Here is a 21,366-nt window from a genome sequence, read left to right on the forward strand (position 1 = left end):
TGAGGAGTGGGATTAAGTAAGTAGGCTGGGACAGATGTCAGACCAGAATGTTATCAGATAACATTCTTTGCAGGATTTCAGTCTTCTAATGTTTGTTTAGAAACTACAGAATGCTTGTAAAGAAAGTTTGTCCTGAAGTTGTTGGGGGGCAGTGTTCTATATGAATGTTCATTACGAGAGGTTTCTTATAGGAAAATACCTTGTGACACGTAGTCCCGGAGGGGGGGGGGGGGCAGGTGTATACCATAGTTGCCTCTTGTTTACACTGCATTTTCATTTCTTACATTTTGAAAAGATAAATTGGGCACAAGCTATATAGCACAAAAGAGGGTAAAGTGTCTCCCTCTGATGGTGTCCCCAGTTCCACTCAGAGGAGGCAGCAGCAGGGCTCCACATGCTGGTGAATGCGCCTATGAGGGTGGAGGACAGGCGTCGCCTCAGCCTTGGCCCAGGCACCAGGGCAGCCCACCATGCCCACGCCATCCTCCTCATTTCCCTATTTCACCGGGGAAATAGCACCCTGTCAGGGCTCTTTAAATGAAGCTTCTCTTTACGTGATAATCTTCACATCATCTCATTTCGGCAGACTTCTCTGAGTGTTCATACCTTCCTGAGATAAATTTAAGAGCCAATGGCTGTGATTTTCCATATCCAAACACGCATATCAACCATTTCCTTGTAGATTAACTCAGAGTCCTTGATGGGGAGTGAGGGGAGTGAGCAGCAGGCAGAGGGCCCTGCCTGTCTGCCAGACCCTGGGTGGGAACAGGTTTCTCTGGCCTGCCCCAGGCTCCGAGCCCTTCCATCTTCCTCCCTGGGCGTTGACTTGTGCTGTGTCAGCAGCTGGCTAAGGCTCTGCCTCTGCCCTGGCCCACACCCTGTGGGGTCAGACACCAGCCCCAGGCCCCATCCTGAGGCAGAGACCTCCCGTGGGGCTGCCCTGGGTGCTGCGTTCTATCAAGGTAAGTCTGGCAGCCCCAAGGTTAATCGGGTTCAAGTGCATTTTTCAAACATATGTAAACTGTTAAGTGTAACAGCGAAGAATAAACTGTCGGGCGAGGAAACACCAGGTTTTCTGTATTGCTCTTTTCCTTCTCCTCCCAGCTCTCACACACGTGACAGCCTCTGTCCACGTAGCCAGCCCGTTGTTTTGACAGAGGAACCCAAGGAGAAGAAAGAATGGTTTTCTTCCCCTAGAAATCAAGCTTACTCTGTAAAAGACAAAGTGTGTGGTTGTAGCCTCAGAAGCAGTAGCTGATACCTACCAACTGTTGTAAGCATATAACTTGATTCATGAATCCTCACTGAATTCATTAGGCCTGAAGGTGACCTAATGATTGTCCCCATTCTCTAGAAAGGGAAAGCAAGCCTCAGGTGTGTGTTGGCATTGCTACAACCAAGTGCGGGAGCTGGGATTCACGCCTGCACTGACAGCAGACCCCAGCCCCAGCACAGTGCCCCTTGTGGCTGCTGCACCCCGCTGAACACAGACCACTGAGGTGAGCTAACACAGAAGCACTGGAGATATTCATTCCTTGGTCTGGGTTGGTGGGGCAGAGGAAGGTAGTGTCTGTCAAGAATCCTGTCTCTGTTCGTTAATGGGCATAATGCAGAATTACTTAGTTTTTAACTTTGAAATATGAAAAGCAGGTTACTAGAGAAACTTCCAAATTAGGCTGTGTTTCTATTCTTACTGCGAGACTTGGGGAAGGTGGGGAAACTGGACCAGATGCTCATGGGCTCTTAGGGGGGGGTCTATAACGTGGGCTTAACAGCAAGGGACAAGTGTGTGTTGGACTCCGAACATCTGCAGAGAAGCCACAGAATGGCTCATTGTTACAAAATACTTTGTATCCTGTACACACACACACAAATGCTACTTTCTGTTACTGCTGTAGGTTTTATTTTCTCTGTGGAATTCCTGGTTCCTTTGAGGCCCCAGGACAGGCAGACTGGAGAGCTTTTCTGTGGCCCATGAATGAGGTCCCAGGAGCCTTGGGTTGACAGCTCAGCAGGCTTCAGACTCTGCCACTCATCTCCTGAAAAGGTGAGATGCAGGCCGGTGGATTCTGGACCCCCGGGAGAATTGGAGGAAAGTGTGGTGCAGTCAGGATGCAGGAAACTCATAGCAATCACTCCCCGATTGGGGTTGATTGGGTTAAGGCTTTCCAGAATGGTGTAAAACAGTTCTGAACTCAGTGAACTGCTGATGGAAGCCCGATGAATTGAAAGAAATACAATAAACAGATTGCTCGTCATGTTGTTGGCTTTGTAGCAAATATCTGTTTTCTCCTCGGGATTACGTGAACATTTGCTTTCCTTTGATTTCTGGTGGTTGTTTTCAATATTTCTTTTGTTAGCAGAGATGCTTCAAAAAGCTCTGTAGAGCCCCTGACTCTTGCTTTTGCAAGGTTTGTGTTTAGAGTTTGGCGCAGCCTCCACACATCACCTGTTAGCTGTTAGGGGTCTAATTCTGTAAGCCATGACTTCATCTCCCTAAAGGAAGAGAGACAGAATGCTTCAATACAGCAGATACAGTTTAGTTCAAGATGTTTGGGGGATGGGGTAGGGGGAAGACTCTAAGCCTTTGGTCTCTGGATGAACTTGGAAAGTAGACCTGTCAAAGGTATTCACGTTCAGACAGCTGGTTGTAGCTGAAAAGGCTGCCAAATAATGCCATTATTCACGGCTGTGGGAATTGTGTCAAGTGGCCTTAAAACAGTCATGCTCAGTGGGGCTGGGCAATGGTGGGCCCAGGGGGCTTCCGCAGTACTTGCTGCTCTGAGAAGAGAATAAGGTCACATTGCTGGTCCTGGCACTACAAATGATGGATCTGGTGGCTCACAGTTTGCCAGACTGGCCCTGGCTAGGAGTGGGAACCAGAGATATATGGGTGTTTTGCAAGTTTGATCTTAAACAGATCTTTAAAAAAACTCATAAGCTGGCCAGTGTTGCTCCTCATTCAACTTGTCCTCATGCAACGTTTATCATTGGGAACCTGACCACACTTAAAGTCCTCTCCAGAACTGGCCCCAGACCTGTCCATTGCTGGTCATTCACTGGCCAGAAAGATGTGACTTGAGCAGGTGGAGAACCCGGTTCAGGGTCTGTTTCTTCTCTTCCTAAGTGTTCTTGCCCGCTTTCCTTCTGTGGTTTCTTGTAGATTCAATTTGTTTCAGTTATAGCCACCATGGCTGTGGCTCCTGAAAACTCCCTCCAAGGGGGGATCCAAGCATTGAGCTCTGGAAACTGTGAAAAGGACCTGGGTCTGTAGATGTGGTGCTTTCCCTGATTCTCTTTCCCAGAATCCTTTTCCTTTAATCCAGGTAGGCAAATTTAGAGATGTACAAGACACAAGATGAATCAGGTGCAGGAAATCCTCCCTTGCAGGAAGGCATGGGTTTCATGCAAGTTGAGGTGGAGCTGAAGCTGGCTTTGGCTGCCCCAGGAGGCTGCCCTCTTGTTTGTGGGCCCTTCTCACTGGGTAGGGGCAGTGGCAGGAACCACATGCAGCCCCAAGCCTAGGGCTTCTGTGACCCTGCCATTGCTCATTTGCAAAGGTGATGGTCAGTTACTAAGAAGGAAAGTGAACGAGGGACTCTCCTTTGGTGGCACATGCCTTGCCACAGTCCCTCACAGCCAGCACCCTCTCCCCCCCTGCAGCAGGCAGCCCTCTCCTGCTCAGGCAAGGCCCTTGTGATGGCTGATGCTGAAACTGGCCTGAGGACCAGAGGGTGGGCATTGATGAAGACCTGGCGAGGCCTGAGCTCATTCATGCTCTAAGTTCCCACCTTTGTTAGCTGTCAGATGCGGCCTTTGTACATCTTTTTCCCTGGCTGCTTATACTGCACCAGCTCTCTGCCAGCAGCAGTGGACTGGGCAGATGGGCATGGAACATGCTTCTCATAAAAGGTGTGTCTCCAAGGTGCTGTGTGTGTGTGTGTGTGTGTGTGTGTGTGTCCGTCCCTTGACAAAGGAGTTGCTATGGTAACTACCCTTTGGAAAACATGCAGGAGTAAACAGAAGATAAAGCTCTTGCTCAACTAACTGGAGTGTGAATCTGTGCCCCTCTGTATTATCCTCACTTGGCACCCTTCCTCTCTCTCCTCCCAGGCTGAGCCAAAGGCCTGCCCTGTGGCAGTAGAGCATGGGAGGGCCAGTCATCTTGGCACTCGCAGATCGCAGATTGAAGGCAAGCTCAGGTTTGCAGCAAGAAAGGAGTGGTAGATATTCCTGCTCCTTGGTGAAGGCAGAGGAATGAGACCCCTGCCCTCTCTTTGCAAGGAGCTGTAGTGCTCCTCATCCCTTGAGACACCTATCCTTAGTATCACTCCCCGGTGGCTTGGGGCTGAGTCAGCAGTAGGTGAGCACAGTCCTTGAGTTTTCCCAAGTGGAGAAACACAGGCCATTGAAATTTCAGCCACAGAGTAAGAGTGGGGTGGGGAAGGAAATCCCATGGAAGTGAGGGGAATTCCTGGAGGATTGAGCTCCAGATTTCTGAGCCATGGGTGTTCCTTCCAGGCCAGGCCACCCTCGTATTACGTGCTGCCTGCCTCCCACCCAAATTAGTGGCCCAAGGCCACTTAGTTGTGGTGACCCCACCTCTCCCCCTCCCCCTCGGGTTTTTGCATCCTTATCACCACCACGTTGGCTTTGGTGCACACAGGACAAGCTAAATGAGCAGTGCCTGAAGTAAGACCACAGACCTTCCCCACAGTGGCCACTGTACCCTCTCTGGGCGTGAGCCTTTCAAGTAACACTGTGTCTGCCTCCCTGAGAAGCTGTAATTTCACACGATCTTGCCAGAGAGGGTGCTGAGGGCACTACTGTGGGTCTAATGAAGGCCAGGTGAAGCTTACTTAGCACATAATGGGGAAAAGGCTGTAATCCACCCACCTTCCTCTGTATGTTCCAGCTCTGCAGATACTGTTGGCTCCTTGTTTCCCGTAGTCTCAGAAAACCAGGGACAGTGAGGGGATGGTGGAGGCCAGGAAGAATGCTAGGTAGGCTACAACTCTGTGGGACCAGCTGCTCCTCTCTGGCCTTGTTGCCACTTGGGACCCAGCACGGAGCCCAAGGAGAGCCCACAGCTAGATCTTTCTTCTCTGCCTTTACTCCTAGAGTCTGCTCACCTCAGGCGAGGCTCCTACTGTGGCTTCCTCACCAGCCATGGACAGGACAGTAGTGTTGCAGTGTGGTGCCTCCTCCATGAATGAAGGATGGAGAAGCCCAAGCTGGGCCCATTTCTCTATCATGGCACCTGGGCCCTAGGGTCACTCCAGCATCCCAAACACCCTTTTCTGCTTGGCTGAGATAGGTCCATCTCTGCTGGGCATTGGAACACCTTGCCATTGTCACTTACAGGGAAGCTTCAGTGAAATTGGTAGGTGGGCTTTCTGCCCCTCCGGCTGCACTCAGGCTGCATGGGGAGCAGTCCCCTTGGGACTGTTAAGGGTGGGAAATGGGCTGGCTCTCATCCTGTCCTCATGGGGCCTCACTCTAGCCATTCTCAAATGGGAAATTCAAGGTCAGGGTCTCTGGCCTGGGAGCATCAAGGTGGCACACACCTCAGAGTGCCCCAGTGGTAGCGCATCATCAATGATGTGATTATTGAGTAAATGAATTCCTGCCTCAGATACATCGTAGAAACCTGCCCCAGGTGTGACTGGTTTTCCACTGTCAATAGGAGAGTTTGCATGAGCATCCACCCATTCATTCTTCAGCGTCCTATGCCATAGTTACTGTGTTGGATTCAGCAGCTAGAACTCCATTATGTATACCATGTAATATTGTAAATTCTAAATACAGGATTTTCAGGTAGCTATGATCTTTTCCCTGCTTATTTTATAGTGATTCTGAGTTTGGACTTTGCTGGAGACCTCTAATATTGACAACATAACCCAGAATACTAGAAATTCCTTAGTCCAGGAGGAGGTCACACTTGAGCTGGGCCCATGAGAGTGGTCATAGGCAAGACCGTGACATGGGCAGAATTGCAGGCATGGGGAGGGGGGCTATAAGATGTATTTTTGGGTCCATCTGGGTTAAGAAAATGAGGAAGTGATGTTATTTACCAAGAGCACTATGTTGCTGGGGAGAAAAAACTCTTGCCAAAGGATACCTACTATTTTGCCCCATCTTTGGTGCTGTGGAAGAGCCATTGTCTTGTCCAGTGAGGGCCTGCCCTGAAGGATGGGTAAACGAACCCTAGCACCACCTATGGGCCGGGCTCCTAGCTGTCTAGTTTTTAAACTGTTTTACAGTATCCAGCATACAGAATGCTAAAAGACCACACACCTAGATTTTTTTTTTTTTTAAGATTTTATTTATTCGTGAGAGAGAGAGGAAAGAGAGGCAGAAGGAGAAGGCAGCTCCCCGTAGGGAGCCCGATGCAGGACTCGATCCGAGGATCTGAGTATCACGACCTGAGCAGAAGGCAGACACTCAACCACTGAGCTACGCAGGTACCCCTGCATACCTAGATTTAATAGCACTTAGCATATCACCACATTGGCTTTACTCCATGGAATTTATCAGAATTATTTGAGAGTAAACTTCAGATGTCAAGATCCTTTACCTCTAAGTACTTGGGCATGTATCTCTTGTGAACAGTGTTCTCTGCAGGATAGTGACACTACGGTCACACCCAAGAAAATTAATAATCCTTTAGGACCTAATACCCAATCTATGACTAGATCTGTTTTCTCCAGAAAAACTTTTATAACTTTATTTTTGGTAATCAGTATTCCATCAAGCATTAATAGGCTTGGTATGTTGTGTTTTATTGTTTTGTGTCATTAACCTGTTCTGCATCCTACCTCTTCTGATTTATGTTTTTAGGATGTTGACATGGTGGTGTCCCTTCATATCCTTCTAGTTTTGAGTCTGAATGTGTAGGTGCTCCGTGTTGCTCTTGTCAACAGAGATGGGCCCCGGCCCTGCCGGCCCACAGCACAGGCATGACCCGCTGCTCATGATGCCCCGCTCGCTCCCGATGCCCCGCTTGCTCCCAGGGCCACACTGATGGCTCTGCACAGGGCTGTGTGGAGGGCCGATTACAGGCAACCCATTCTGGGAAACAGGTTCACGAGTCTGCTCCACCACTTCCTACTGAGGGACCTTTAGCTGGTGGTCCCTTCTCTCTGAGTCTCTGGCTTTTTGTCTCCAAAACAAAGGGGATGGACTGGGGGCCTCCTGATCCCACTCAGCACGTCTGCGACTTGGCTTGAAGTTGGCAGGGCAGAGCGCCTGCAGCTTCATACCCTGAGGTAGCTGCTTCCTGAGGCTGCTGCCCATGCCCATTCCCAGCACCATGAACAGGGAGATTGGGAGGATGCCTGAGATCCTCTGACACTAACATGACCGGCTGCTCTTTCCCCCTGCTCCCCACAGCGGAGATTCTGGAACTGGCTGGCAATGCAGCAAGAGACAACAAGAAGGGACGGGTCACACCCCGGCACATCCTGCTGGCTGTGGCCAACGACGAAGAGCTCAATCAGGTATGGGGCTCTCCTTTGCCTCCTGCCCCAAAAACTTGGGTCCACAGCCCTACTGCCCAAGGGGCACAGGGAGGTTGGTGTTTGGCTGGCTGTCAGAGGTGCACACTGCATTTTGGACATCTCTGACACCCATGCCAGTTTTTCCTCGAGGCTTTATTTGGGGACAGGAGGAAATGAAATGAGGCATTTGGCTCTCCCTGGAGGGAAGACAGTGGAGTCCCACTGCAGTGAGGGACTCTGAGGACTTGCTTTCTGTAAATTTAGCCTGGGTCCCGTCAGCATCCTTGGAGGTGCCATGGAGGAAGGAGCTCTACCAACTAAGCAAGAATGAATGGGCAGGGCAGACTTCTTCTAGGTCAGAAGCAGGGTGGACAGGCTAACCATCTGCTACTTTGATTTTCCTGCAAGCTGCTAAAAGGAGTCACCATAGCCAGTGGGGGAGTGTTACCAAACATCCACCCGGAGTTGCTAGCAAAGAAACGAGGATCCAAAGGGAAGTTGGAAGCCATTATCACGCCACCCCCGGCCAAAAAGGCCAAGTCTCCATCCCAGAAGAAGCCTGTGTCTAAGAAAGCAGGAGGCAAGAAAGGGGCCCGGAAATCCAAGGTATGTGATTTGGTAGGGGTATGGGGGTTGGGGCAGGGCAGATGTGCATAGGTGAGGTCCTGAGTGGCTCCCCCCATGCTGAGGGCTTATCCAAGGACTGAGGAGGAACATGTGGGAGCTGCTTGTTCAAGTGGCCAGAATCTGAGCAAAAAACCTGCATTCCTGCAGGCATGGGGTTGGTGGTGGGGAGGTTGGGAGACCCAGGCTGGAAGGACCCCATTCCTGGCCTGCCACGGAGATGCTCACACCTCGGGGAAGGGATCTGTGTGTGCAGGAGCTTTCCTGTGCTAGGGGTGGCTGCCATTGGGTCCTGCCTAAAGGTGCTGGCTGCCAGCTGCCCCTGACACCCTCAGAACTATCAGTGTGTTGCCATGCCTGCATGTCCTCCTCTGAGCATCTTCGAGGAAGGATGGTTCAGACAGTTTGCTCTTAAGAATAGTTGCCTTGTTAAGGGAGAAAACAGATGTGTTATTCAGATGCTCTTGCCAGACCGAGCTTGGACGGAGATGAGGTTCTAGGTGCTGATTGTTTTGTGGTCAAGTGAAGCCTTGTCATTAGTATGATCTGATGTCTTCTTGAGTGGGGCAGGCTGGCTAATCCCCTGCCCCGATCCTCACAATGGAGGTGCAGCTGCTCATTCTCGGGAGGTCTGGGCCTGTGGGTGGTTGTGTTCACTTGTCTGAGCATCGGTGGGAGGCTCCGAAGCAACTGGAACACATGCTCTGTGTTCCTTCCTCATTGGACCCTGCCTGTGAGCTATTGTCACAGCCTCAAGGGCCAACAAATTAGGGACAGTGCAGTGAAAGGTCATCATTAATAAAATGGAATCTTCAGCTGTCCTTCTTTGCCTTGCCCTGGGGCACCTCCTTAGGTGTGATCCTTGTGGTCTCTGGCCAGACCTAGGAGAAAGTTTCACCTGGCAGGGACCTGCCTATTCTTTGAGACTCTCAGTAGTACCTCCTGGAAAAAGCCTTGTGGGTCAGATGCAGTGTCAGCATATTCTTCCCACCAGAACCCAAAGCCTTTGACTACATGGGATGGTGAAGACCTCTTCCCAAGGCGAGGCTGCAGGAGCACTGCCCCTCAGCCACGCTGCTGCCCACGCTCCCAGCACGTCCCCTCCTCTGACCCAGTCCCCTGGCCTCTGACTCCCCACCTATACAATTTGCCAACCTTTGGTAGTTGAGGTGGAAGAAGCTGCACCTTTTGCATACCCGTCTGGGTGTAGACAAATGCTGCCCTGAAAACAACAAAATCTGGATTGGTCTTGCCAACAGACCACCACCCTGGCCACCACCAGGCTGCCACCTGGCTGAGATTCCCTCCCAGGTCTCTGAGAGAGAAACCCGTTACTGAAGAATCTCCTACATGTTCTTTCCAGGCACTTGTACTCCACCTTGCTCACAAGTTCTACACGAGTTCGCAGAATGCTGCCTTACTGATTCCTGCCAACTGTTAAATTAGCAGATTGAACTGTGTCTTCCTCCCCTTTCAAGATTTGCGTTTGTGGCGAGGAGCAGGAGAAGAGGCCTGTGCAAGCCTTCCTAAATGTTAGAAGAGCAAAATGTCAAGTCCCTCATGTCTAGATCATGGGTCCTAGGGAACTGGCTGCCCCCAGGGCAGGGCCCTTGGGCTTTGGCTTAGCCTTCCTTGAGCTGTGGCCCGAGTATGGCCCTTGTTTACGTAGACTCCTTGCTTATTGACATCTGAGCAGCCCCTCCAGCTGTGTGCCTCGGGCAACCCTGGGCTGAACCCTGCTTGTGTCACCCCTTATGTCCTCCTGGTACTTTTTTGCCTGACATCTTTCTGGCCTTCCCACTTTACTAAACACTAGGAACTCTGTTTCTTTCTTTTTGGACTTAAAATGAAGGGTGTGTGTGTGCGTGTGTGTGTGTGTGTGTATGTGTCTTTAGCTCCTGGTAGCTATATTTGGAACTTACTGTTTCTAATAACCATATGCCAATAATCACTCAAACACTCAGCTTTCCCCTTGATTACAAAAGCAGGAAGTCTGTTATGGTGGTCTGTTTTTCTTCCACACAATAAAACACATTGTCTGCTTACTGTACCAGTATTTGGCTAACATTAAACCCTGGGGGAAGCTGAAATTGGAACCGTGAACAGCTAATTTTCAAAACATTTGTTTAATGTAAATTGTGGTGTCAGCTCCCAGAAACAGCAGAGAACCTGCATCTCCAGGTTGAAGTGGAATGTTCTGAAAATAACCTTTCCAGAGACACGCAGAAAAAGCCTTAGGAACATGCTAAAGCACTTGGAGTAAAAGGGAGTTGGTATTTTTCAAGTGTCAACACTTGAATTCCAAATCATAATTTTCCCCCCAATTCGATATAATTGGGAGGTTTTGAAAATCTCCAGTTGTGACAGCTGAGTCAGCTATCATGGAACCAGTTAGAGGAGGCAGCAGAACCCACTGGGGCTGGGAGCCCAGAGCCCGGATGGTGCCTTAGGGCTCCTCCTTCCTACTTGGGTGGCCTTGGGAAAGTCTATGCCTCAGTTTACCGCCCTCCCATAAAATGATGAGGTCCATTCCAGCCTTATATTTCAATGACTGAATATTTACACCATTGTTTCTTATTAGATAATATGTGTGAGAGTGGGGATAGTGCAAGGAAGGATGCTGTAAGATCTCACTCTCACCACAGTGCCCCCAAGCCTCCCCAGAGCAGTCTCTGTAATGAGTGTTTATGTACCTTGCAGAGAGTCTATGCATATAAAAGCATGGAGACCTGTAAAGCTCTCCTTGTCATCCCTGTCTTTATTTTTAAAGATTTTATTTGTTTGAGAGACAAACTATGTGCGAGCACGAGTGGGGAGGGGCAGAAGGAGGAGGAGGAGAGAGACTCTGAAGCAGACACCATGCCGAAGGTGGAACCTGATGCAGGGCTTGATTCCATGATGCTGAGATCACAACCTGAGTTGAAATTGAGAGTCAGGGGATCCCTGGGTGGTGCAGCGGTTTGGCGCCTGCCTTTGGCCCAGGGCGCGATCCTGGAGACCCAGGATCGAATCCCACACCGGGCTCCCGGTGCATGGAGCCTGCTTCTCCCTCTGCCTATGTCTCTGCCTCTCTCTCTCTCTCTCTCTGTGACTATCATAAATAAAAAAAGAAAAAAAAAAGAAAAAAAATTGAGAGTCAGACACTTAACCGACTGAGCTACCCAGGCACCCCCCCATACCTGTCTTTAAATATATATAAAAATGCTGTTACCCACTGTTTTGGCAGGGTGGCACAGTGGTTAAAGGGGCCAGCTCACTTGGTTTTGTGTTCTAATTCTGCCATTTCCTGGCTGTGTGACTTTAGGAAGTGACTGAATTTCTCTGGTATCTCCGTTTCCTCACCTGTGAAATGGAGCTGGAACACAGGGTGGTTGGAAGGCTCAGGAGAGCACGGTGTCAGGTCCTTTTCACAATGCCTGGTGCACACGTTTGCTGTTGCTCTTACTCCCTTGTTCTTCCACCGCTCTGAACATAGAGCTGGCTCTGGAATATTTCGTGGTGTGGTTCTAGTGACCTAGACTGTAGGCAAAACCCCTCTAACCTGTTCTCTGTGAGTGAACTTGCAGTTCTGAGCATTCTGCCCAGTAGTGCCACAGTGACCCTGATGGTGTGTGGGTGTCCATGCTCACGCATCTGTAGGACAGAGTCCCTGATGTGCGGTTGCTGAGGCAGACACTTCTGATGGCTGTTGCTCACACACACAGCATCTTACTCCGTTCAGAAATTTGAAACGCTGCCTCCTCCTTTTAACATTTAACACCAAAGTTGTTGCAAGAAGATGCATTCCTTTGGTCAGTAGTCATTGGATGTGCATGTGCAAATTCTCATTCCTGCTGCTGAGGGTCCAGCAGTGAACAAAGGCCCTTGGCCTCTGGGGGGACTCACTAAGCGTTGGTCTGGTGAGGGCAGCAGAGTCGTTATATAAAGGGTGTAGGGGGCAGTGGGCACTGTGACAGGAGTACAACAGAGTGACAGCAGAGGGGTTGTTGCTTTGTGGAGGCAGTCGGGTCAGGCCTCTCTGGTAAGGTGACCTTGGAGCAGAGATGCGAGATATAAGGTGTCTAGATGTTCAAATGACGGGCGGGAGAGCACTTGTGGCAGAGGACCAGCAAGCGTGCCTGTCCCCTCCCAGAGGGGGCTCGGCAGGGCTGGTTCTCCATGTTTCCAAGACTTGCACACTTCTGGCAGTTGGAGAAGCCTAGGAGTGCTTCTTTATGGTAACGGTTTTCAAATGCAGAAAATACTAAAGCTTCAAAGGAAGCTGTTTATGCTGAAAGCAGTCTAAGACTGCTCGTCAGAATGTTTACTGAGAACCGTAGGATAACCTTTAGGGGATCTCCAAGAAGATTGTTTTTGCCAAAATTCTGGATTAAAAAATCTCTCACCTAGGGTTTTTCTTATTTCTTTTTAGTTTTTATTTTAATTCAAGTTAGTTACCATGCAGCATCCTATTAGTCTCAACTGTACATTGTAGTGATTCAACCTCACCTGGGACTTTTCAAAGATAAACCGGACTACCACCCCCAACTAAACTATACCCCTCATGTGGAAATCACCCCCTGGATCATGAAGGTATGCCTGGTCCTCACTGCTTGGCAGAAAGCCCATGATGAATTTGGTAGAGCACCTTTTTGTTTTCTGAGAAATATTTAAACTGGAAATCGAGTGATCCGTGTCTGGGTAGGGGATGACTGGTTCTTGTGAGAAGCTGCCATCCTTGCAAAATATTGGTGACCTTTTAATGAGCTTTCTTTTTTATTTTATTTTTATTTATTTTTAATTTTTTATTTATTTATTTTTTTTTAATGAGCTTTCTAGCAAGTCAGACATGAGGGCGAAAGAGACCGGGTATAGGTAATCTTGGGTTGATGATTTCACATAAGGCTCTTTGGACACTCAACCCTACGTGTTCTTAAATAGGTCTCCCCCTGACTCTGACTGAATAGGTTTGCACTGTTGAAAACAGTGCAGCGTGCAGGTCCCATACATGAGATGTTTGGATTTGTAGAACAATATTAAATTCTCCAACGTCAATTATGTTGGAGGTTGACAAAGAGTATTGCTTGCTAGCTTTTTCCCCTCCTCCTTTTTCTCCTCCTCCTGGGAAAAAAACATCTACCACCAACTATCACCATTTCATAAAAGAAAATGGCATTTTCATCTGAAAAGGCTGGGAAGGGAAGTAATCCCAACTATAGCCTCTATGTAAAGCTAAGAGGGGAACAGTTACTATGATTTGAATGCAGTGACATCTCATGAGGCACCTGAGTGCACCTAAACTACCCTGTCGTCCTGTCGTGGGCTGGGAATCTGGCACAGAAGAGACATGGGCTATCTGCCAAGTAGCCAGACTACAGAGAACTGGGATGGAACGGCCCGTCCTACACAGACAGGGTTTGGCAGCTTTCTCTCAAGGCCACTGGTTTATCAGTTCTCCCACCTTAGACTCATTTTTCCCATGAGGAATCAAAGGCAGAGGAAAGTTAAGCAATTTGCTCTAGGTTACATCACTAGTAGAACCAGATATCAGATGCAGAATTTCAGAGCCCAAACTTCATGTCACCTGTGTGTCCTGTGACCATGGACCACTTGGTTCCCTTGGGAGAAGCCCCTCTGTTCTGTAGGTGGAGGGCTGACATCCATTGTAGGGCAAGTGGGGCAACTACTTGAATTTTTTTTTTTTCAATACCACACTCTGGACTCTAGCTGAATATATTTGCACATTCATGATGTATATATTCTGCTTAAAATTTCCACCACTTGTCCTCTATGGCACTGTTTTCCAGTTTTATGAAGATATGCTTGACATACAGCACCTCATACATGTAAGGACTTATGTATATTATGAAATGCTTACCACATAAGTTTAAATGCTAGCTGCTGTCTCCTGTAGATTCAAAAAAAGCAAAAGTGTTTGTTTTTGTGATGACAACTCTTAGGATTTACTGTCTTAATAACTTTCAAAAACACCATGCAGCATGATTAACTATAGTTGTCATGCTGTGCATTACACCCCCTGTACTTCTTTACCTCATAACTAGAAGTTTGTGCCTTTTTGGGTAATATTTAAGAAAAGAAATATGGTTGAACTACAATGTTAAATTAGTTTCGGGCATATAGTGTAGTGATCTGTCTTCTCTGTATGTTTTATTGTGCTCACTGCGAGTGTAGCTACCATCTGTCACCCTGTAACATTATTATAATTTCATTGACTTAATTCTCTATGCTACACCTTCTATCCTTGTGACTTATTCTGTAACTAGAAGCTTGTACCTCTTACGCCCTTTTTCACCCATTTGCCCATCACCCTACCCACTTCTCCCCTGGCAGCCATCACTTCTCTGTATTTATGATTCTGTTTCTGCTTTTTGTTTTATTCATCTCTTTTTTTTTATTCATCTCTTTTGATTTTTAGATTGCATATGTAAGTAGTATCCTATGTTACTTACCTTTCTCTGATTTATGTAGCATAACATTCTCTAGGTCCACCCTTGTTGTTCAAATAGCAAGATAGAGTAATATTCTATTGTGTGTGTATGTGTATGATATATGTATATGCCACTTCTTTGTGCATTCACCTGTTGATGGACATTTGAGTTGCTTTTCTATCTTGGGTATTGTAAATAATATTGCAATAAACATAGGAGTGCATATATCTTTCCAAAATAGTGTTTTCTGTTTCTTTGGGTAAATAACAAGTGATGGAATTACTGGATCATATAGTAACTGTCTTTCTTATTTTTTTTGAGGAACCTCCATATTGTTTTCCACAGTGGCTACACCAATATATACTCCCACCAACGGTGCACAGGGGTTCTTTTTTCTTCACATCCTCGCCAACACTTGTTTTTTCACATCCTTTTGATATTAGACATTTTGGTAGGTGTGAGGTGATAACTCATTGTGGGTTTTTTTTTTCCATTGTGGTTTTGATTGGCATTTCCCTGATGATCGGTTATGTTTTGCATCTTTTCACATGTCTGTTGGCCAACTATGTCATCCTTGGAAAACTGTCTACTCATGTTCTCTGCCCATTTTTTAATTGCCTTTTATTTTGATATTGAGTTGTAGAAGTTCTTCATATACTTTAGATATTAACCCCATATTGGATATATCATGGCAAATCTTTTCCTATTCAGTAAGTTGCCTTTTTATTTTCTTGATGGTTTCCTTAGATGTGCAGAAGTTTTTTAGTTTGATGTAGTCCCAGTAGTTTGTTTTTGTTTTTGTTTCCCTTGCTTAGGGAGATATATCTAGAAGAATGTTGCTAAGGTCAATATCGGAGAAATTACTGCCATGTTTACTTCTGGTTTTATGGTTTCATGTCTCACATTTAGGTCTTCAATCCATTTTGAGTTTATTTTTGTGGAGAGTATAAGGAAGTGGTCTAGTTTCATTCATTTGCTTGTAGCTGCCCGTTTCCCAGCATCATTTACTGAAGAGACTGTCTTTTCCCCATTATGTATTTTTGCCTTTCTTGTTGAACCAGATAAGTAAGCATGGGCTCATTTCTGGGTTATCTATTCTCTTCATTGATCTGTGTGTCTCTTTTTGTGCCAGTACCATACTGTTTTGATGACTACAGCTTTTGTAGTATATCTTGAAACCTGGGACTGTGATACCTCTAGCTTTGTTCTTCTTTCTCAAGGTTGCTTCGGTTATTTGGGGTCTTTTATGATTCTATATGAGTTTTAGTTTTCTTGTTCTAGTTCTATGAAAAGTGCTATGGGTATTTTGGAAGAGATTATGTTGAATCTGTACATTGCTTTTGGTGGAATGGATATTTTAACAATATTCCAATCTGTGTGCATGTAATATCTTTTCATTTGTGTTGTCTTTCATTTCTTTCATCGTTGTCTTAGACTGTTCAGAGTACAGGTCTTTCTCCTCCTTGGTTAAATGTATTCCTAGGTGTTTTATTCTTTTTTTGTGCAATTATAAATGGGATTGTCTTAATTTCTCTTTTTGCTAGTTCATCATTACTGTATAGAAACACAACCGATTTCTGTGTATTAATTTTGTATCCTGCAACTTTACTGAATTTGTTAATTCTAGGGGTTTTTTGATGGAATCTTTAGCGTTTTCCTGTATAGTATTATATCATCTGCAAACAATGACAGTTTAATATCTTCCTTAACAATTTGGATCCCTTATATACATATTTTTTTCTTTTTTGACGGCTGCAGCTAGGACTTCCATTACTTTGTTGAATACAAGTGGTGAGAGTGGACATCCTTGTGTTGTTCCTGATAGGGAAAAGCTATCAGTTTTTCCCCATAGAATATGATGTTAGCTGTTTTTCACACATGGCCTTTATTACATTGAAGTATATTTCCTCTAAACCCACTTTATTGATAGAGTTTTCATCATGAATGGATGTTGAATATTCTCATGCTTTTTGGGGGGGCATCTATTGATGATCATGTGATTTTTATCCTTCATTGTGTTGATGTGGTGCATCACATTGAGTCATTAGCAAATATTGAACCATCCCTACATCCCCAGAATAAATCCCACTCGATCATGGTGAATGATCTTTTTAATGTATTCTTGAATGCAGTTGCCTAATATTTTGTTAAGGATTTTTTAAAATCTGTGTTTATTAAGGATATTGGATCTAGGACACTGGGACCCTGCTCCCCATCCACCCATGCTCCCAACATGTAGGGGGAATGTAAACCATGGCATTAACCAGTCTTCCTGACCTGGAGAGAATTCCAGCAGCTCCTCTGCCATTTGGGAGTTCTAGGGCTGGATCTTTTACGTTACGTAGTAGCCTCTCTCTTAAGCAAAGGCTGTTTTTTTCAGTGCCCCAGAGTAGATAGATCTGCTTCCAGTGCTTCATTACTATTCCTCCCTACTGCAGTTCACTGCAGCAATGGTGGGGGTTGCCTTCGTTATCATGCTTCCATCTCTTTTGCTGTTTTTCTCTATGTGGTCTCTTTATCTTTTGTTATGTAGAAGCTATTCAGTCAGCCCTCTGCTCTTCAGAAGGAATTGCTATATCAGTCGGAGTAGATTTAGTGTGTCTATGGTGGAGGTGAGTTCAGGGTCTGCTCACATCACCATCTTAGACTGGAACTCTAGGTAAAAGCTGGTGTCTTTTGACCACTGACATCCAAGTCCCCCACAAATACACAACAGTAAGTCAAAAATGAGGTAGAGGGCCTTAGATGGAATTTGAGCAAGTTAAGGGACCTTTCTTTATCTTCGTAGTACATTTACTTCATTGGGGAATTTATTTTTTTTCTCGATTTTTGTTAAGATTGTGTTGGATTCATTTGGGTTATTGTATGTAGCAGTTAGCACTGAGTCTGTGCATTTCAGATTGGAATTTACCACCACGGGATGATACATTCTGCTCTGGAGATATTTAAGTTGTTTCCAATTTGAGGCTCCTACCAAGATTCCTGCTACAAAGTACATGCCTTTTGGTGCACACATGTTATGTTGTCTTGGGAGAATACCTTTAAGAATTGTGATATCATAGGGTATTCATATGTTCAGCTTTAGTAGAGAGTGCCAAATAGTTTTCCCAAGTGGTATAAAAGTATGGAGTCCCAATGCAGCAAATGAGGCAGGCTTGCCAAGGCAGGCTAATTTGAGAGTTAAATTTTAGCCATCCTGGTGGGTGTGCATAGTCTTGATGACCAGTTAGCTTTAACATATGCTCAAATAAATTTTGGCCCTTTGGATAATTCCTTTTGTGCTAGTGTTTTGTGCTGTTTTAAAAATTAGGATTAGCTATCGATTTTAAATGGCTTCCTTTTATATTATGGATATGGATTCTTTTTTTATTGAGATGTAATTGGCATTTAATATGACAGTAATTTCAGATGTACAACATGACGATTTGATATTTGTGTACATATTGTGAATGATCACCATAGTATGTCCAGGTAACCTCTACCAGCATACATAATCACCAAGTTAGTTTTCTTAGGATGAGAACTTTTAGGTCTACTTTATTAACAGCTTTCAAATATGCAATACAGTTTTACTAACTATAGTCACCATTCTGTATATTGCCTCCCCATGACTTCTTTCTTTTATAACTGGAACTTTGTACCTTTTTTAAAAAATTTATTTATTCATGAGAGACACAGAGAGAGAGGCAGAGACACAGGCAGAGGGAGAACCAGGCTCCATACAGGGAGCCCCACGTGGGACTGGATCCCGGGTCTCCAGGATCACACCCTGGGCCGAAGACAGCGCTGAACCGCTAAGCCACCTGGGCTGCCCAACTTTGTACCTTTTGACCTGCTTCACCAGTTACACACACATACACATACCCCACTGCCTGTGTCAACCATCAGTCTGTTCTCTGTATCTAGGAACTTGGGTTTTTTTTTTTTTTTTCTGTAATTCCACCTATAAGTGAGAACATACAGTTATTTGTCTTTCTCTGTGATTTATTTCACTTAGTATAATGCCCTCAAGGTCACATCTGTCTTTTTATGGCTTAATAGCATTGTGTTCTATGTATGTGTGTGTGTGTGTGTGTGTGTGTAGATGTATATATAAAATGATTTAGAAGATATGTATTATAAGATATATAATAAAAATAATATGACATATTAAATATATAAGGACATATATATTAGAATATAAAACATGTTAGTGTATATAATAGGTAAACACCTTTATCAAATTTTCACATATTCTTTATTCCATGTTTCCATTGATGGATACTTAGGTTCTTTTCATTACTGGGCTATAAATACATAAATAATGCTGTAGTCAACATGGGGGTGCACATATCTTTTGAGGTAGTGTTTTTGTCTTCTTCAGAAGTAAAAATTGCTGCATCATATGGTAGTTCTATTTTTAATTTTCTGAGGAACTTCTGTACTGTTTTCCATGGTGGCTGCACCAATTTACATTTCCACCAACAGTGCACAGGGAATTCCCCTTCTCCATGTCTCCATGTCTTTTTGATAGCAGCTTAATAGGTGTGAGGTGATATCTTACTGGGGTTTGGATTTGCATTTACCTGATGATTTGTGATGTGGAGCACCTTTTCAGGTATTTGTTTGCCATCTGTATGTCGTCTTTGGAAAAATGTCTACTCAGATTCTGACCACTTTAAGTTTTTATTTAAATTCCAGTTAGTTAACATGCAGTATAATATTCCTTTCAGGTGTGCACTGTAGTGACCTAACACTTTGATACAACACCCAGGGCTCATCACAAGTGCCCTCCTTAATCTCTATCACCAATTTCACCCATCCCCCCCAGCAACCTCCCCTCTGGTAACTGTCAGTTCTGTAGAGTTAAGAGACTGTTTCTTGGTTTACCTCCCTCTCTTTTGTTCCATTTGCTCATTTATTTTTTAAATTCCACGTATGTGTGAAATCATGTTCTTTTTCTTTCTCTGATTTATTTCACTAAACATAATTTTCCTAGCCCCATCCAAGTCTTTGCAAATGGCAAGATTTCATTCTTTTTTATGGTCAAGTAATATTCCATTGTGTACATATACATCTTTGTCATTTCATCAGTCAGTGGATACTGGGGCTATTCCCATAATTTAGCTATTGTAGATAATGCTGCTATAAACATTGGGATGCATGTATTCCTTTGAATTAGTATTTTTGTATTCTTTGGGTAAATACCCAGCAGTGCCATTGCTGGATCATAGAGTAGTTCCATTTTTAACTTTCTGAGAAACCTCCATACTGTTTTCCAGAGTGGTTGCACCAGTTTGCATTCCCACCAACAGTACAAGAGGGTTCCCCTGCCTCCCTATCCTTGCCAACGCCTGTTGTTTCTTGTGTTGTTGATTTCAACCGTTTTGACTGTTGTGAAGTGATAACTCATTGTAGTTTTGATTTGCATTTCTTTGATGATCAGTAAAGATAAGCATCTTTTCATGTGTCTGTTATGATCTGTATGTCATCTTTAGAAAAATATTCGTGTCTTCTGCCAATTTTTAAATTAGATTATTTGTTTTTTGGGTGTTTGGTAAGTTCTTTATATATTTGGGAAACTCTTTATCAGCTATGCCATTTGCAAATATCTTCTCCCATTCTGTAGGTTGCATTTTAGTTTTGTGGACTGTTTCCTTCCCTGTGCAGAGGCTTTTTTGGTGTAGTCCCAATAGTTTATATTTGATTTTATCTCCCTTGCCTCAGGATACGTATCTAGAAAGAAGTTACTATGACTGATGTCAAAGAAGTTACTGCCTGTGTTCTTTTCTAGGACTTTTATGGTTTGAGGTCTCACATTTAGATCTCTGACCACTTTTTAAACATTTATTTCCTTTTGCTATTGAGTAGTAGGAATTCTTCATATATTTTGGATATTAAGCCCTTATCAGATACAGATCTTCCTTGAGTTCTGATGGAGTTGTGTCTTGTAAACCCACTGTAAGTTGAAAATAATGTTAAGTTGAAAATGCATTTAATACACCTAACCTACCAAACATCATTGCTTAGCCTCGCCTATGTAAATGTACTCAGAACACTTAGATTCACTTACAGTTGGACAAAATCATCTCACACAAAGCCTGTTTTATAAGAAAGTGTGAGATATGTCATGTAATTTATTGAACACTATACTGAAAGTGAAAAATATAATAGTTCTGTGGGTACAGAATGATTTTGTAAGTGTATTAGTGATTTACCCTCATGATTGTGTGGCTGACTGGGCCCTGTGGCTAGCTGTTGTTGCCTAGCATCACTAGAGCGTATAGTACTGCATGTTGCTATCCTAGGAAAAAATCAAAATTTAAATTCAAAGTATAGTTTCTATTGAATGTGTATTGCTTTTGTACCATTGTAAAGCTGAAAAATTTAAAATCAAACCATTGGATGTCAGGGACTGTCTGTATATGATTTGTAAATTTCTCTAAAGGTTGACTTTTTATTTTGATGGTTGCTTTGCAGAATCTTTTCGGTTTGGTGTAGTCCCACTGTTTTGCTTTCACTGCTTTTGCTTGGGATACCATATCCAAAAAATCATCACCAAGACCAATATCAAGGAGCTTACCATCTGTTTCCTACGAGTTTCTTGGTTCAGGACTTAATTAAGTATTTAATCCATTTTGAGTTAATTTTTGTGTATGATGTAAAATATTGGTACAGTTTCATTCTTTTGCACGTGGCTGTCTCATTTTCCCAATACGGTTTAATTGAAGAGACTGTTCTTCATTGTATACTCTTAGCTCTTTTGTCATGAATTAATAATACATGTGAGTTTATTTCTGGGTTCTCTATTCTGTTCCATTGGTGTATGTATCAGT

General features: G+C 44.6%; 1 protein-coding gene across 14 annotated transcripts in view; it reads left to right on the forward strand.

Moving 5' to 3' along the window:
• MACROH2A1 (macroH2A.1 histone) overlaps positions 1 to 21,366 on the forward strand; it is a 78,516-nt gene that overhangs the window by 23,848 nt on the left and 33,302 nt on the right. For all 14 annotated transcript variants that reach the window (XM_072728564.1, XM_072728559.1, XM_072728567.1 and 11 more), the window contains exons 3-4: positions 7,393 to 7,499; positions 7,908 to 8,105. In XM_072728564.1, the coding sequence (XP_072584665.1) occupies positions 7,393 to 7,499; positions 7,908 to 8,105 (305 nt within the window). The remainder of the gene's footprint in view (positions 1 to 7,392; positions 7,500 to 7,907; positions 8,106 to 21,366) is intronic.

The sequence above is a fragment of the Vulpes vulpes genome, chromosome 12 (assembly GCF_048418805.1).
Source record: "Vulpes vulpes isolate BD-2025 chromosome 12, VulVul3, whole genome shotgun sequence".
Taxonomy (NCBI): domain Eukaryota; kingdom Metazoa; phylum Chordata; class Mammalia; order Carnivora; family Canidae; genus Vulpes; species Vulpes vulpes.